This window comes from Capricornis sumatraensis, chromosome 8 (assembly GCF_032405125.1).
Source record: "Capricornis sumatraensis isolate serow.1 chromosome 8, serow.2, whole genome shotgun sequence".
Lineage (NCBI taxonomy): Eukaryota > Metazoa > Chordata > Mammalia > Artiodactyla > Bovidae > Capricornis > Capricornis sumatraensis.
The window spans coordinates 38,178,479-38,197,275 of NC_091076.1; the positions used below are offsets into that span (position 1 = coordinate 38,178,479).

At 39.2% G+C, this 18,797-nt stretch overlaps 1 protein-coding gene across 11 annotated transcripts in view; it reads right to left on the minus strand.

The window, feature by feature from the left end:
• Positions 1-18,797, minus strand: part of DLG2 (discs large MAGUK scaffold protein 2) — a 1,427,929-nt gene that overhangs the window by 15,750 nt on the left and 1,393,382 nt on the right. For 7 of the 11 annotated variants that reach the window (XM_068976931.1, XM_068976935.1, XM_068976933.1 and 4 more), the window contains 3 exons: positions 13,228-13,273; positions 1,523-1,573; positions 487-588 (listed from right to left, as the gene is read on the minus strand). In XM_068976931.1, the coding sequence (XP_068833032.1) occupies positions 487-588; positions 1,523-1,573; positions 13,228-13,273 (199 nt within the window). Of the gene's footprint in view, positions 1-486; positions 589-1,522; positions 1,574-9,992; positions 10,035-13,227; positions 13,274-14,099; positions 14,200-18,797 lie in introns of all 11 variants that reach the window. The other 4 variants (XM_068976930.1, XM_068976928.1, XM_068976927.1 and 1 more) reach the window with 2 other exon arrangements.

Sequence of the window (18,797 nt, forward strand, 5' to 3'; positions counted from 1 at the left end):
CCAGCCCCTGGCTTCGGGGAGGTGAGTCTGAGATTTCTTCTCTAACCTCTTTAAGTGGCAGTCCCATGAATAAACAAGCCCTTTCTCTGCTGTAAACCTTGCATTTCAGCGTTTGAATTGCTGTGTGTTGGACAAACTTGCTTTGTAGCATGATTCTATGGGAAAAGAGGCTTCAGTGACATTTCAATCAATCTACAAGAAAATATGAAGGCCTATCAATAATCCTATGCTGTCTTAAGTACCATGGGCGTTACAAAGAAAGGACTCATCCTGCCCTCTCGGGTACCACATCGTTTACTCACTAAATAGAGAATGATGCATGGCAGCATAGATGGAATGTATTTGGCAGAGAAATGAAATGAGATGCTCAGATAATAGGTGACTGACAGTATTTGAATCACTGGTGACTACTGGAAAAACAGTTACATTTTACCATCTCAAAAAGAGCCATGCTGTACTTCCAGAGGAGAGATGCAGGATACTTACGAGGCACACAGGAGCCAAATTTGTCAGGGAATTCAGATATCAAGTCATCGTTGATCCGATCCTTCATGGGGCCCAGAATAATCACGGGTCGGGTATAGTTTACTGCAGAGAGGGAAAGGAAATGCAGATGAGGAGTCCGACTTGGGAATCTTAGGGCAAACCTGCCGAACACTAAGAACTACTGAGGCTGTTACTTCGGTGGATAAACTGCCCAGAGAGCCCTGCATAGGAAACTGATGTTTTGACACCGAGTGTGTTGGCTGAGTCTACTTTCTGGAATTTACTAACAGGGAAAAGCAACTGCAGTGTCAATGAAAAAAAAAAAATTTGGAGACGTTTTGCTTACTCGTCATGTATGCCTACACAACAGTCAAAAGAGCTACCCAGTTCAGTCAATTGAGTGGGAGAAAAAAAAAATTCCAAAGTAGCTATTTGACCATTGTTTAGGCAATGCCTTCAAAAGTCATTATTAGTAGTAATGACATCTTAGGTTTTTATACTTTCTTTTCCTTAGTTCAAAATACTCTCCATTCTCTGCTTGGATTCTCTCAATTCCTTTGTAATCACGGGGCTACAAGGAACTCAAAAGTTCATTTGTTACAGTTCCTCCTCTGATGCCTGAATTTTCTCTGTGATCTTTGTCAAGAGCCATCAGCCTCTGTATAAATTCCTCCCAGGCTTTTGGAGCAGCCCAGAAGGTGGCTTCTCTCTTAGGAGCCCTACTAGAAAGCCCTCAATACTAAGTGGACATCAACCTGCAGGAGGATTTTACCCATCGATCCTGTAGGTGGCGCTCTTTATGATTTGGATGTGCTCCTTTCTATTAAGGATCATTCTTCCAGAGGGCAGCTCCATCCTCCTGGGAGCTGTCGCTGCCCACTCGGGGCAGGGAATGTGTCTGCTTGGCCACAGGGCCAAAGAAAGAGCAGGGTCTGGCCTGGGAACTGCTGAATATTAAGCAGTTTATTTCCCTCCTGAAATGGGGTCACCTGTTATAGCCTGGAAATCAGGAACCAGAGCATGCTAAGAAACTTACTTTCCTGCCTTGTGACAGGCTCATAAGAGAGAATGAAATCTTCTTGCCCTCCTGAGAAGAGAAAAAAGGAAAAATTACAGTGGACTAACAACCAGTCACAAACCACAGCTACAAGCCCTGCTCTGCAACCCAGGAAACAGACCCAGTTCAGGGCTAATTTCCCTTGCTCTCTCCCTCCTTCAACCATTCCTCACATCCCTTCACCCTCATAGAACTGTTTGGCACCGTGACAGAGTCAGGTGGTCGCTGGTCGGAGGAGCGACAGGAGGCTGGCCTTCTGCAGTTCAGCAGGGCAGTGATGGAAGAGGCCGCCTCGCGTCTGACGCTGAGAAACACAGCACTATGGCTGCATGCCCAGCATTCCTACCTAAAAGGAACCCCTTGAGTTCAAGGAGAGGTTCCATCCAATAGTTCGCTGCTACATTACCAGAATTTCTGGACCTTTCATCTTCCATTTTATTTCCCAAAGAAACACAATGTTCAAAAGCAAGTGTCTGCTCGTTTCATTTGTGAGACAAAAACTTCACCAGCCTATATACTCCAAGGCTCTGAAGACTTTAATGTTAATTCATCAAAAAAATGCTGGGTCAGTTAAGAAGATAAAAAACTGAGGAGGGCCCTACATCACTTGTTCTAATCACTGCTAAATCTTGCCTTGAAACTTTGAAAAGTAAGGCAGACCATGGAGTATCAGTTTCCACACTTTCAGGCTCATTTGCTATAAGCCTTCTGATTCACGGTGAGCCTCAAGTCAACATACAACCATGGAAAGTAAATTGGTTTTTGGCAAATATTTCTTTTTCCTAATCATCAGTTTTGCCCAGTTGAACTAGGCATGAGATTTGTCTCATTCAGCTGCCAACTCAGAAGGCTCCACACCTTCATTCGCATTAGGCCTAGGACTGACTATCTTTGGTGGGGAAATAGTTTAAGTTTTGAAAAGGGGTTTTTGTATGCTGTCCTATAGAGGAGAAGTGTTGTGCGTGTGCTAAGTCACTTCAGTTGTGTCCGACTCTGTGCGCCCCATGGACTGTACTTGCCAGGTTCCCCTGTCCATGGGGATTCTCCAGGCAAGAATTACTGGAGTGGGTTGCCATGCCCTCCTCCAGGGGATCTTTCCGACCCAGGGGTGGGACCTGAGTCTCTTGCATTGGCAGGTGTGTTCTTTACCACTAGCGCCACCTGGGAAACCCCGAGGTGTGTCATAAGAGGTAGTTTTTTTCTGAAACCAAAGGGCACTGGGTCTCACTGCTCCATCTCCTCATAGGCCCTGGCACTTTCAGAGTCAGGTCAGAACCATGTGCTGCTGCTTCAGAAGCCACAGCCTCTGGAGGATGAATCCATTTTATGAAAGGAGTTAGTATTACAGGCAGGTTTGATAATGACAAGGCTGATCTGGGGGAATTAAGTGGTCTCTGGCTAAAGCGGTGAATGCGCATGTCTTCCCTGGGGTGGGAAATGGCCCCAGGCCCACATCACGCCTCGCCTCACCACTCTCAGGTCTCGCAGGGCCCACTCTCAGAATGGCTCGGCTGGGCTACCTCCTAAAGTCATGGAGAAGGGGTACTGGTGCTTCCTCTAAGTGGAACCTACCCATGACTGCTCCAAAAAGTGTTCAGGGGAGCTTCCCACATCGGGGCAGGGGTTTGGTATGTGAGGAGTCAGATTCATGTTTGTTTTTTTTTTAATTCATGGAAAAAAATGATCCTCTTTTAAAAAATGAATCAACTGAAATTTACAGAAGCTGTGTCAAAAAATAATAAAGGGGAATGACTGCTAAGCTCTAGTTATCTAAAGGCTGACATATGCAGAGGACATAGGAATTCAGAGGAAAAGTGTAAAAATAGTTGGGGGGAAAAAAAAGCATAGCTTTAGAGACAGAAGCATGGCAGACCAACACTGTAATGTCATACTGACTTTCAGGAGAAATCTCCCTGAATGATTAATATGTGAGAGGGGACTCCTGCCCGTGGGATAACAGGTTTTACATATCAGGTGACAGAATATGCTATGGAGCCACTTTTCCACATTTACGGTTGAATTTAACTTCTCTTTCAGGATTTTAGATAATTACAATAAATGTCAGTTACAGGAATACTTGAAAAAAATTGCAAACTTTTTAAATGCAAAAAAAGAATTAATATCAGGTGATACTTATGTCTCTGCACGAGACTGGGCACCCCATACCACAGTTATCCAAGGTGTCCTCAGTATGTAACGTAAAGAAAGAGACCAATGAATTTGCATTCTGCTTTTAGTGGTACGAGTCAGGATGAGCAATGAAGCCAAAGATAGGTTCCACTTTGTGTTTCTGTCTATACGCTTTCCTTTGGGAAAGTGCGGTTTCCCCTAAATAAAGAGAACACCTCATGTTCCCAGGAGAATCTCTTTCCAATGGCCTTGCAAATCATTCTGATGGGACATTCTAAAGGCAAACCTTAAATAAAATATTTGGTGTCATTATGTATAATGTGTGATTTAAAAAACTAGGACAAAGCAACATAGCTTAGATTAACTTTGTTAGAACAGAGTTCTGGAGTTCTTCGTTTACCTGTTGCTTTCTGGTTTACGTCTAACCCACAGGAAGCAGAGGTTCTTGCTCAGAGCAGTAAGACTGGCAGACAGCAGTGACAAAAAGTGTCCCTGAAGTCCACACCCCTCCCAATTCTAACGGCTGCATGACAACCAGGGACCATGTAAGGAAGCCCACATGGGTGTTGTGGCAGCTGATAAGGCACAATAGCTGTGAACTCAGCGCCTGAAACCAATTTTCACTTTCATGTTCAAGAATGGAAAGCCCAAGGGGTAATGGGAGGGAGATTATGAAGGGGAGAAAAAAAGTCACAGCAGTAAAGGAACGATAATTCACGTCTGCATAGTGCGTTACAGGCTATGAAAGGCTTTTGCAGCCATTGCTTCGTATTTCTCACAGCCATTTCTTTTGAGGTAGGTGCTCTGACCATCTGCACTTTACAGATGAAGAAGCTGAGACTCGGAGACAGGGCCTGCTTCCTCAGTAAGTAGTAGAGTCAAGATTAAAAACCACATCTTTGCTGACTGCTCGCTGAGTATGCGGCAGTCTCAAAAAGGTCAGAGGTGCAGAATTCTCTGTGCGGGCTGGGATGTACAGGCAGAACTCAGAGGTGAACAAAAATGGTGGGTGGCAGAGAAGGGAGCTGAACCTGGGTCAGTTACTGACAGGCCATAAGATGCTCCATTTGCAAACCCTAACTCTTTTTTTTTTTTTAATACTGCTGTGTCATCTCCAAAAAATAGTCATCCTCAGTAGTTTTTCTATTTTTTGCTCAGGAGGTGTCGGCACTTAGAAATAACAGCTGACACAAGGGTACAAACAATTACTTGGTCTTGTTTTGGCAGTTGCACGGCTGGAAAGGGGAGCGTGGCACAGAGCTGGGGGTGGCCGCCTGCCACCGGCAGAGACTTCGCAGAGCCTTTGCAGAGCCTGTTGTTACAACCTCCAGAAAACATTGTCTTTAAACTGGAAGCAAGTCACAGTAAGAGGGGTTCGGAGTAAGGCTCTCATGATAAGGAAAAACACGGTGTTTTTCTTTAGAACTTTTTTCCAAACTGGAAAAGAGAGATGAGGGAAGTGAAGGCCAGTGGCAGGGCATTCAGTGGTCTAAATTTAGTGTTTATGGCCTGCATTGGATAATTACGAAGAATAACTAGCTTCCTAGAACCACGGAATGTTAGTGCTAAGAAAGGGTTTGGAGTTAACGTGGTTTATGGATGGAGAGTCTGGAGCATGACTTCACTCTCCCTTACGGACCCTCGACACGCATCACACTGATCATTGCCTGAATTACTGCTGAGCCTCACTTGGCCTCAACACTTTTCAGTATAGTTCCTCAAGAAACTATTAAAGGGCAGTCTTGATTAAAACCTGTTTCCTGTATCTCTTTTCTAATCCAAGCTAGTCATTTACATTGAAGAGAACTAAGGTTCAAAAATGTTCAGTGATTTCTTCAAGGTCACGTAGTGAATTACTGATTCAGTGTCTTCAAAGGATCTTCAGATTAAATCTGTTACTATATATAAGAGTCCTTAAAATCAGGCTTAGTTCATAGTTAATGTTATGTAAATATTGCTGCTTGTATTGATTGTTGTTGTTTATCCACTAAGTCATTTCTGACTCTGCAATCCCACGGACTGGAGCCTGCCAGGTTCCTCTGTCCATGGGATTTCCAAGGCAAGAATATTGGAGCCGGTTGCCATTTCCTCCTCCAGGGATCTTCCCAACACAGGGATCAAACCCGAATCTCCTGCTTTGGCAGGCGGATTCTTTACTGCTGAACCACCAGGGACAGCCAATTAATTTGATAGGTGGTATGGTTGAAATGTACTAGCTAAAACGTGAAGGAGCTTGGATTACAAAACACAGGGAATAGTGAAAATGTCTAAGTTTCAGAATTAAAATATCTTGACTAGACTTGCAGGGACATAGTATTAGTGAAAGGTAGTCTTTGGAACTTCAGCTTCTTCATCAGTTGCTGCTGCTGTTAAGTTGCTTCAGTCGTGTCTGACTCTGTGCGACCCCATAGACGGCAGCCCACCAGGCTCCCCCATCCCTGGGATTCTCCAGGCAAGAACACTGGAGTGGGTTGCCATTTCCTTCTCCAATGCATGAAGGTGAAAAGTGAAAGTGAAGTCGCTCAGTCGTGTCTGACTCTTAGCGACCCCATGGACTGCAGCCCACCAGGCTCCTCTGTCCATGGGATTTTCCAGGCAAGAGTACTGGAGTGGGGTGCCATTGCCTTCTCCGTTAATGGGGTGTAAATATAAGGTATATTTCATAATTTAGTTGCAGAAATAAAATGAGATACTATATGTAATAAAATTGCTTGGTAAGAATTTGAGGAAATATAAGGCCAATACTTGAGAAGAATGGAGAAAGGGGAATATGGGCACCATTCTGACTGATTCCAGAGGGAAAGTCTGAGATCTCTTCATCTCAGCATCTCAGTTTCACTCAGTTCATTTTTTAAGATCCTTGGTTTGAAAATCCTATTTAACTGCTGAGCACCAGTGGGTTAGGAGGATAATCACCTGCTCTCCCATATCCATAATAACATAAGAGCTCTACTGGGTTTTAAGGAAGGCAGGTCTTCATCTTGTAGAGATTTGCATGGTCTCCATTATAGCTAATTGATCTTTATTGCCATCACATATAAGGGCAATTCAAAGGTACGATACAAAACAAACACAAACCTGCACTGTATTATATTACTTCGTTGACAGAAATCTGGAATTAGCCCATAGTTAAGGCAGTTATGAGATAGCATTTTGCATAATTAGACAATGTACATTGTTAAACTGTATTGTAGCTAGTGCTCAGTATAGCTGGGCTTTGGAAAAAATATGCTATAATTCTTGAGATGGTGCATCAAAGGTCTGAGCTATTTATTAGAAATTGAGGTTGGTATAAATTCATGTGCATGTATATGTATCTCAGAAAATATTTGAGGCTTTCGAATAAGGTTGGCACAATCTGTAACTCCAGAATGTAACACCCAGGCCTGGGCCCGTCTTTCTGTGTGTGGATGTTGTTTCAGTTGTGCCTGACTCTGTGACCCTATGGACTGCAGCCCACCAGGCTTCTTGTCCATGGGGATTCTCCAGGCAAGAATACTGGAGTGGGTTGCATGCGCTCTTCCAGGGGATCTTCCCGACCCAGGGATGGAACCTCCATCTCTTATGTCTCCTACCTCTAGTACCACCTGGGAAGCCTGCCAGTCTTTCTAACTACTGAGTATTTTTTTAGCCATTTTGTCCTGAGCAGACATGGAATGGTTCTAAGAGTTAAAAAAAAAAAATCTGAAAATGAGTGAAAAGAGGTATTATTTTGTCTAGACTGCTATTCATAAAATATAAAAGTCATAATTACGGCAAAAGCCAGGAATTCAACAGAAAAATCCAGCCTGGTTTGATTTTGAAACTGTACTTCCTGGAAAAACTGTGTCTGTCCCAAGCCTTTGTGTCTTTGGTCATGCCAATGCCTTTCCTGGTGAGTTTCTTCTTCAACTTTACTGAGCTGGCAAGTACCTCATCTTTGCAAAGCTCAGCTCAAAGGCCCCCCTCCTCTTTGAAATTATCTCTGAAGCCCCACTATTCTTGGGCCAGACTCTTATGCTAGAAACGGCCACACTTTATGCTTTCTTAATGTATTGATTGCTCTCCCTCTTTACCTGTGCTGAGTTCCAGAGTTCACTGAGACTTACATTGAGTCTTAAGGTGCCTACGAGAGAGCGTGACATAGAGTGGATGCTGAATGAACTAAGAAATAGTCCTCTGTAATTCCTCATATTTCTATCCTGGAAAAAGAAATATCCATTTTTTTCTCCTCTAAGCTATGACAAGGCTCTTCTTACCTTTTTTCATTTGTAAAGAAAGCAATCTGAATGGCTAGCTTTCTGTACCCTCAGAGGAGATTCAAGTTAAAACAGACTATTAGACTCCACATTTTCTCTAGTAATAGTACAGTTCCATCTCTTCTCTCTTCTCATAGATAATTTAAGCTGTTTGCAAGTTTTTCCTTTATTCACTCAATAAACCTTTATGTGCATCTACTATTTGAGAGTGAAAAGAATTATTGATGTCAACTTAGAGTACTGCAATCAAAAACTTGTCAAACAGCTGAAAGCCTTGGTGCAATTTTTCTAACAATGATTCTGGAAAGAACATGCTCATCTCTAAAGAAGAGAAAGGCCTCTGAAATATTCTAAACACAGATTTCTGAAGGAAAAGGTAGTTCCATCAAAGTATACTTTTATGGAAAGTATACGTTCCACAAAAGGGATTGCAAGAACAAAATTTGTTGTTTTCCATTTCTCTGTTTCTACAGGATGGAAGCACAACACTTAAAAACTGAAAACTGAACATCCAAGAAATTTGGGCCAAGGGTCTCCATGAAACCCAACAAATAATCTTTGGTCACTTCTTAACCAGCTAGGTTTCTTTGTTTTAGAACCAAATGAAGACATGGGAGAGGCAAATATTTTCTCAATTTGGGATAATCATAGAAGTATAAGAGTAGGAAGACTGTGAAGATGTTAAAGATCGTGTTAAAAACAAGAAAGCTTTAATTCCTCTCATCAATAGGACTTATCATTCTATTGAGGAAGAAAATGAGGGGGTTCTAATATTTGGTTGATCAAAGGTATCTCATCACAACTCTTCTTCATTTCACTCTGTGGCATGCTTCATCTGCCTCCTCTGGCCCCTACTCCCTCCATCTGTCATCTTTCCTCTTTTGTACCCTTTCCCCCGCCTATTTCCCCACCAATTTGATTATCTAGAGCCTTTCTCAAGATCCAAATTGAACTTGTCACACTTCAAGAACACTATTTGGCACTCCACCTCAAAAAGGGGCATGGTTTTATAAATTACCATGCTGTAGTGGAAAAGACAAAAATAAAAGTTATTCTGTTCTTCTATGCTTATCTTCAATTAATACAAGCCAAAAGACCAAAAACAAAACAAAACAAAAAAACCTCAAACCCAAACCAAAAACCTCCAACTGATTTCTGTCTTGGTAGCTGAGGGTCATAAGTATCGGGCCTGCAATTTTCTAATATCAGTAGTTGCTTTTTGAGTAACCCATTTCACTGAGTACAAAATAAATATTGAAATTGCAAGGATAAGAGTAATAAACGTACTTATTTTAGTCACCAAAAACCTGTACGTGGTAAGAAACCACCAGAACAGAAAAAAGGATGTGACTGGCATTTGGTGAATATTCTTTTATCACTCAGCAAATGGCTTGAGGTGACCAAACAAAAATCAGAAATAATTTTTAAATAGTTACCTACCTTTTCAGTTAAGTTTTCTGATCCAAGATTTGTTCACTTTTAAAGAAAATGCGAGTTCCTTCAACATTAGAGGATGAAACTTTTTCATCTCTTCCCAACCATCAAAATTTAAAGTTAGATATAACATAGTATCTATCTCAAAATATTAATCAAGGAGAGAAGAGATATACAAGGTTCATACTCATTTAAAAGGAACACTGTAATTTATCAGGCTTTCTCTTGCAAAAGGGAGCCAGGCACAGAAAGGAAAAGGCAAAATGAAAAGGAAAATAAAACCATGATGACTTTTCAACCTTTCTGCAGGGTGTATAAATTATTTTGGAGGACAGAATGTCAAAATCCAAAAAAATTTTTTCCCCACCTTCTCTAGGAGAATTGCATCACCAGGCCACAGTCAACTAAGGCTGGAATAATTTATTAGCAATTCCACAACCCCTTGTACAAATGACACTAGTTCACCCATGGCCCTCGTGTCTTTTGTATCTTTCCCCATCAAATGATGATTTCATTTCAAGCCATTTGCTTTGGATGAGGATGATAAAGGGCAGCAATTGAAAAACAACAGCAAAAATCTGAAATGAATACCACAGGCAAGGGGGCAGTTGCAAAGAAAAGAATCACAAACCAAAGCAATAACTTACGGTAGCTACTTTCGCTATCGCTGGCATTAGAAGAAACATGTTCTGCAAGAACAGCACAGCAAATTAAAGAGATACCAAGCATTGGAGAGCAGCCAGAACTTAAAGGAATACCATGCAAGGCTACTAGAAATGTGAGCGAAAGGCAAGTAAGGCTGCAGAGGAGACGCATTAAGAAAATTCAGATAAGATGAAGATGAAAACTTTATTTTCCGGGGAGCTACTGCTTGATTGCTGTCTTATTTTTATTAGCAAATAGGAAAGCATGTTTAATTATAAAAAATGCATACTGTCCATCTAAGCACTTCTCTTTTTATAAATAGTTTGACCCATTCGTGTAGCTTTGATTTTCCAGATTCTTGTGACGAAGGTCAATGTGTCTGAACTGGATGTTCCTGATTATAATTTCAGGAGCTTCTGGTGGGTAAGGACTGGTTTATTACAGGCTTTTTGTTGCTTTATTTTGCTATTAGGCATTTTGCAGGAATACTGCATTTCAAATTGCCAGTTGTTCCCTCCCTGGAATCCCTTTCATTTTATTTCTATTTAAATACTTCCTAAACTAATTCACAAGATGAAAGGGATTGTTGAAGAACTTTCCTGCTTCATTGAGTATGTAGGAAACCTTGGAGGAAGAAATGAGTCACTGAAAAGTGTTTTATGAATCAGTTCAATATTTCCTTGTTTTTAAGATTCCTGCTTGGATAGCTCTTAGGTTCAGGTTATGGAGGAATTAGGACAGGAAGAAGATAAATGGTCTAATACCAAGCACAGGTTCTGGCACAAAGCATGTTTTTAACTCTGGTTGAATGACTGTACAAGTATACAGTGATATTTCAAAATTTTTTTCCACAAACACAGTTTAACTTGCATAACAGGGGGATGTACTGACTATGTGCCAGACTTAGGGCTTTTATTCCCAAAATAATTTATCTGTACTATTTATTAAGTTATAGAAGATAAATCCATCAATTTATCAACTTCTTTGTATATCAGGCTAACTGAATGAAGAATACGTGACTATTTGATCTGAGAAGATCATTAGCGATAACTTCAGCTTTTTAAAAAGGGACAACTGTTGCAAAATCTTTAGAAAAAAGGAAAAGAATATATAACGTTATTCTCTAACAGTTAAAAAAAAGTGCTTTGAAATGTATTTGCTATTATTGATTCTTGCCAGTTGGATGGATTACTTTTCATTTTTTAGCATCATTAAGGTATAACTGACAAATAAAACTGTCATATATTTTAAAGTATACTATGTGATGATGTGATACACGCGTGGATTGTGAAAGGACTTCTACAATTGAGTTAGTTAACGCATCCTGGATGGACTAATTTTAGAGTATGAAACTAATGAAAATTAAAGCATGGGTTAAGTTTACTGGAATCATTTCTTTTTGTGTGGGTGTTTGATGAGAACTGCATTATTAATTTAGGTACACATGTTGTAAGTGCAAAGGGGCACTAGGAAAGTAAGTGTGATGAATCAGTGCAAATCTGTCTTGTTACTGAAAAGTCAAAGCACATACCCAACAATGGCTTATCTTCATGAGCGTGGTTATCTCAAGCACCTTCATTTGAAGATGAAGTTTTTTTTTTTGTTTTTGATTTTCACTTTTAAAATAATTCAGAATGAAGCTACACTAGAAAAACTTAGAACCATATGGCTGTTTATTTAATAACCAATCTCTCTTAATGTTAAGATATTGTTTAACAGGATTTTTCTATTTTGCAGGTGAAAAGAAGTTAAAAATATGTTCCAGCTAAAGTCTAAATTATGGCCACCAGTAGTGTCAACTGGCAGATAACTTTCCCTAGTGTAATATATTCAATTTTGGAGAGTAAATAAACCTTCAGATTTAAAAGGGCATCACTCTGGATTTAAAAAGGCATCACATACTTTCAACTCTCCAATAGCAAGAGATGTTCATTTATTAACAACATATTAAAATGCTACCCAACCCCACCGAAAATTTAGAAATTCTCCCTGGTGGTACTTGATGCTAAATGGATAATGTTGAAATCAACACTTGAATTTCAGCCACCAATTCAAGAAAAATTTCAATACATATTCTGTATAGAGACTCAAAGATAAAGTTTTCATCTTTAAGGAGATCAGCAGTTATTCTTGATCAGATTTTATTTTCTAAATATACATATCTTTAAAAAAATCCAAATTAACAATTTGAAGGATGAAGGGTATCATTATGCAGGGTTATATAACCAGCTCTTGAAAACAAAGTCCAGCTCAATGTTATTTTGTTTCTTAGCAATGAAATGAACAGCTTCTAAAAATATTGCCCATAGCTGTTAAATTAAAACGAAACAAACAAAAATGAACATGTGATGCAGCTGCGAAAGACACAAAATGGTTCTTATTTCATTGGTGCCTACACAATGGGGTTAGTGTCAAAGACAGAAAAATCATAGTATATTAAAACACAGAATTATTATTTTTATTAGTGCAATGAGACACAGAATAAAGGCATTAATAACTACAAAAATTTAGTTTAATATAGTTTACTTTCCACTCTAAGCTATAAAATGAAGATCTGGTTATGCAATGCAGTAATAAATCACCGATAGAAAAACATATTAATATATATCTAAAACTTTATCATACAAACGTTTCAAGCAGGATCACTGCAAGTCAGAAAAAAAAATCAGTCAAAGTTAATAGCAAGGAATTATTCATGGAAGATCAAATAGCTTAATATTTACTTTTTGAGAATGCATGTTCCTTTTGACTATAAAGTACCTCCTTTACTAATAGCAAAGTATAACCCAATTATGGAGTTTGGCAAGGTCATTAAATATGTCCACGTGAAAAGCCAGAAGAGAGAACATAAAATACATTTCCGCTTTCCTGTTCCAGAGCATTGAACTCGCCCTTTCTTTCAACATGGCTTCTTGCTCCCTGGGAGGTACTAGGTGACAGAGCAAGGATGCCACGGCTGGCATCGGGACCATGTTGGTCACATCGCACGGCCAGAAAGGGAAGGTGTGAACTGCAACGGAAGTTACAGGGTCTGGGACACTTTGTTTTTAAATGCTGACATGCAGAACAAAACAGTTGGAAATTACTTGGTAGAAGCATTCACAGCTAGGTAACAAATAAAACTCGTATCTTGTGCATGCTAGGAGTGAAAAGGCCCTCGAGAAAAGGAACAAAAGCCAAACTCAAAAGGAAAGAAAAAGAAAAGAAAAGTTACAGTGACCATTCCTGGGAACTTACTCAGAGTCTTTGTTCCATAACCGTCGTCACCTAATCCGGGGATGTCCTGCATGGAAGTCCCCAGAGAGAGCAATGAGAGAGGGAGAACAGCCACGGAAGAGGAAGGAAGAAGTCAGTGGAGTTGAAACGGATACTACCATGACAGACCGTGTTGCGGAGCAATCTGGATCCCTCGTTCTCTTCTTAGGAAACAAATTTCACCCCAAACTCCCTGGGCTGCGACTTAAGGATTCGCATTGCAACTCGAAAGGTTTAAGCAGAAGGTTGTCATGAAAAAGATAAAGAGTCAACAAGAGCCGTTTTTACCCACTGTCAATACTGCCACAGCAACGTACCGCTGAGACCAAGGATCCACTCCAAGTTTCACGGCCAGTTTTTAGATTGAGCATAAGAATAAGCTCAGTTATCCCAAGATAAGCTCGCTGTGAGGGAAAGAGTGAACAAATGCTAGTAACCGATAGAGGGGAATTTGATCACTCCCAGTTAGCCAGCGCTCCAAAACAATACATGTGGCAATGGAATCTAAGGTTTCTGTCCAGAAAAGAAGTTGTCAAGCCCTTGGAGAGTTGCATGATAGAAAAGGTGAACCACACATAGTCTTGGTCACAGATTAAAAAATGCTGTTTGGAAGCAAAGTCCCCCGCTTCCTCAGGTCCCTTTCCAATGCATTCTTTCAAAAAAAGAGCTCTGTCCAGGGAAGGATCCAGACTGCAGGCAAACACTGGTCACAGTAGTAAGCCCTGACCTGCCTGCCTGCCGTGTTCGTTTGCCTAGGCGTGTGGCATGGGGCAGCCTACATCATGCGTGTTGCCCGTGAAGGATTTTTTTTTCTCTTGTGTTGCAGGTGACATTCTCTTCGAGAATCTACTTACGTTCAGGATCACTGGTTTCCTGCTCACTCTGCTCCTTGTTCTTGTAGAATGGGAATTTTCGTGAAAAGATGAAGCTCTTTTTACGCTTGTCATTGAATGACTGTGAAGGAGAAAAGGCATGGGGCAAAAACAGGGGACGTCTAATTGTTGTCACACTCATGCTGACAAAACAACTAGTCTGTAAAAGCAGAGAGAGCTGTTGTGACGCAAGTGGATAGTCTAAAGGGGTGTGGGAGGGTCCCTTCAAGCAGATTTTAGTTTCCAGGAGTGTAAATTCCAAATAATGACACTTTGGAAAAATCATCTCTGAATTAAATAAAAGATTGGTTGCAGGTAAATGATGATGGAGGAGACAAGTATTAAATTGGAAGTGGAAGACCCAGAGTCTCTCTCCAGCTCTGTAACTTGCTAGTTCAACAGCTTAGACAGGCAAGCGAATCTCTCTGAACCTCAGCGTCTTCTTCATCTGCATCGTGAGGATCCAAGAGCAGCTCTTAGGCTGCGAGACTCATATAAGGCAGTGTAAACACAAAGTGCTACACAAATGTCATCCTGATCATCATCATTGTCATCAGGTAGAAAGGACTCTATTAGAAACACCGGACACATCAGTGTCTAGATATCTTTTTCAATAACATAAATTTGAGTTACTTCAGCTTGAATTTAATTAAAACCTCAGAGATGTGTGTGGATTTATGATATATGATAATTATAGTTCTCACACAGATAGATGATAATTATAGTATTATATTTTCAATCAAAAGAGATTTTAAAGATAATTGAGCTTCAAGCCCTCCTCCGTAGGCAGGGGGCCAGAGGCACAGAGAGGCTGAGTCGGTTGCCAATAACACAGAGCTCATTGGTGACAGTCAAGACACCATCAACCAAAACCTATCACAATTGTTGCTAATGAGGTAGTAACCTGATATTCATTCAAGGAAGGGAGATATAGTGGCCACTCATCTACATTCTGATATGATAAAAAATAATGGAAGAACTGTCCTTAAAAATGAAAACCACTGTTATCTTAAATGAGGTGGAATTTAAAGCAATACAGATAGACATAACAGAATACACATGTCAGAACTTGTTTTTTTTCAAGTGAATATCAGATGCGTGCCTGAAAAGACTCCTTAAGAAAATTTCATTTATTCCCATTGTTGCTCTTATGGAAATACTTTCTGGGGTTCATCTTTGGGAAACATGTTCTCAGTCATTTCACAGGCTAGAAGCCATGTACATCTTGGTAATTTTATATTCACATATCATTTAAAAATATGTTTGCCAGCTTGTTTGACCAATTTGGCTCTGAGTGTCTCTCTCTCTCTCTCCAAGAGATAAGATTTGTAACTACATAGGGATTAATGTGCCAAAGACTGAAGGTAATTTGACAAGGGGTATCTAACATGATTTTAGCAATGGCAGCTGGCAGGAATAAATGCAGAGCCAGCAGGGTGACTACTTGGAGAGAACGGTACTTTTCAGCCCACTGGCTAGAACAGTTATGTGCTCTTATGAATTAGATGCTTGACAAAATGTTGTAAATAACTTATTTTCTTTGTATATCCATTACTCCTATATCAAATATCCATTCTGATAGTTATGTTCATTTAGAAAACATGAAAGCACTAAAATGTTGGTGCTGTCATTCAGTAACTCATTATGTTTTTAGTTATTAGGAAATTTCACCAAAGTCAGTTGAGCTTAATTTTATGTACTATTAAAAAGGCTTTAAGGAAACCAATAAATCAAATATCTAATAAATTCTGAAATTAGGGGACACATTTTATACTTCATATTCAAGAACTAGAAAAACATTCTCATGGGAAAAAAAAAGTATCACTTCAGAATTTATTAGTCTACTGACAATACTTGTGTTTGAAATAGTTTTATCATAATTTGTAATTGAGGGATTGGTGTCCAAAGACAAGGCTGGGAATGCCCCCCAAATTTTCCCAGTTAAAAAATGGTTAAGTTCTTAAAGGAACATTAAATATTCTTGCATCACTCCAGTTTCATGCCACTTTTACATTTCAAGCATTATTTACACCTCAGTAACTGAAAATAAAAGAAAAAAATATCATGTAAAAATTAATGACATGTGATATTGCAAGATATGTTAGACATTTAACTTCAACATTACGGATGACTTGTCATGCAAAAAAATACACACACACACACACACACACATTTTCATGCAAATACAAAACAATGCCAAGAGGAGTAAAGCCTGGGGTTAAAATGGAGACATAAACAGACAATGTGGAGGCCTTTGAGGGCCACAGGGTGCTGCATGCAAACCACATTGTTTAAATGGTCTCACAGGGTCAAAGGAAAATGAAAATGTGTTGTTTGTGATTCATTCTTTTATATTTTCAAGGCAAGGACTGTAATGTGTTAACATTTCCGGAGTATGAAAATGTTGTGTATGAGTCATCTGATTGGGACATCATAATATTTAGCACCACACTTTTCAAAAGAACAGAAAATGCACAATAATTACTCAAAAATAAAATTATCTAACATATCAGTCTATTACCCAAAGCCATTTCATACTGGAGTTAAAAAAAGGGTAACGGAATCATTTGTTGGTGGTCACATTGCCTTAATTTATGGACACAGAACCAAATCACAACTTCAGTTCACACACGCAGATTTAAGTCATATATTAAAGATCTTAGTTAGACATTTCAACTAGAAGAGATTATATGTAGTTTATAATGCTCTATTCTTTATTTTATTGGACATGTATAATATTTACAATTATATAAGCTTTTTCTCATTGCTGTTAATTTTTTCTTTTAATTTAGAAATGGAAAATCTGTTACACGAATGTTAGGTGAGAATAATAAATTAACACTTTTACTATTCATGGAACACATCGTTCTAAAGCAACTGAAGGCTAATATATAGCTTTATTAATCATACTTGATCAATGGTGTTTTTCCCTAAGTTACAGTATCTTAAATCCCAATCCATTGTTTTCATGTCAGAAAGCTTCTGAGTAGAGATTTTGAAAATATCAATCACGTATGGCAAGTGAAAAGTTGGTATACCCAAGCATTCCATTGTAGAATTTAACCTAGATTACTGAGTTCTTATGAACAAAAGTGGTAAAAAGACAACAACTAAATTTGCTGAGCAGTTATTATGTGCTATGCTTGGTTCTAACATTTGCTGAGCACTTATTATGTGTGTCTAAAGGCTCTGCATACGCGAATCTCCACACTAACTTGATGAGGTTGGTACCATCATTGTTCTAATACCACTGATGAGGAAACTAAAGTTTACAAATCTCCTGTTATTTGCCCAGAGACATAGAGTTGGTTAGCAGTGAAATTAGGATTTGTATTTACAAATATTCCTGGTTGCAAAAATTACTGTTTTCAGAGCAAGAAAAGGTTTGGCAACTCAGGCCTGTTTCAAGTTTATTTTTAAAATCATTGGCATCTGACTCAAATGATACTGTAATCTGTCCTCTTCCCACGGCTTCACTGCTTGACAATTATTTATTTAAACCATCAGATGCTACTGGCTGTAACATTTTTGTGGGATACCCTGCTACAATTTTTTGAGACCCTTTCATGTTTTTGAGGGCTCCATTCTATTGTTCTTGTTCTTATGGTAATGTAAAAAAATAAAGAAAATGATTTTAGTGGAACAGATTATGAATAACATTTAAAAAGTAATTGCCCAAGACAAGCAAATCTATAAACAAAGTAAATAGTGGTTGGTTGGGGCTGAGGGAAGCTAGGGGGTGCAGAGAATGGGAAGTGACAACTAATGGGTGTAGTGTTGGTTCTAGGAGAGATGAAAATGTTCTAAAATTAGGTGGTGGTGATAGTTGCATAACCCTATGAATATACTCAAATACATTGCACTGGACACTTTTAAGTTTGTAAATCACATACCATGTGGATTATATCTCAATAAGGTCTTAAAATAAAAGAACCCCCTTCCTAACCCCCACACTATGGGATGAGAGGGTAGCCCAATTTCAATTCTACTTGGTGTAAATATTTTTTATTGTTAACTGAATGAGAGGAAACTTCTCTCCCCAATCCTTGCAGTCAATCAGATACAGGTGCCTTATTTATCTGATTCTGTTGTGTCTCTGTTAAATGAATACCTTTCATGTTGTGACAGACATCAGAACACTCCTAGGGGACAGCAGACTGTCACTGTCACTCAGAAGTCTCTAAGTGACCCCAGAATGTAATGGCATTGGTGAACTGGTTTAAGACAAAATACACACTTCATGAAGAAAGGAAACAAAACAAAAATTCAAATTGTTCCTTCTCCCATTCAGACTTGACATTCTTAAAAACACGTGAGTGAATACTGAGTTTTCATGCAGAAAACTTTAAAATAAGGGGCATTTTAAGGTTTTTCTTTTTCCTGTACTAATTTTTCAAGCTTCAAATGTTTCATAGCTCTAAAATGTCACCTTCATGACATAAATTTTCTCTGGGTGGATTCAGATTTAAGTGTGTACTGAGCTCAGATACACCTTTCTTTGTGACTTCTTTATCTTATAAAGGCTTCTTTCCTCTTAGTTCATTCTTGTCTCTCCTCTAAAATAATTGTGTTCCCTTTGGAAAGTTGTTATTGTAAGTTTCAGTGATTGCTTTTTATTATACATATCATGTTTTTATACAGAAAAAAGAGAAGTTTCAAACAAGAGAGGTCCAAGAAGTT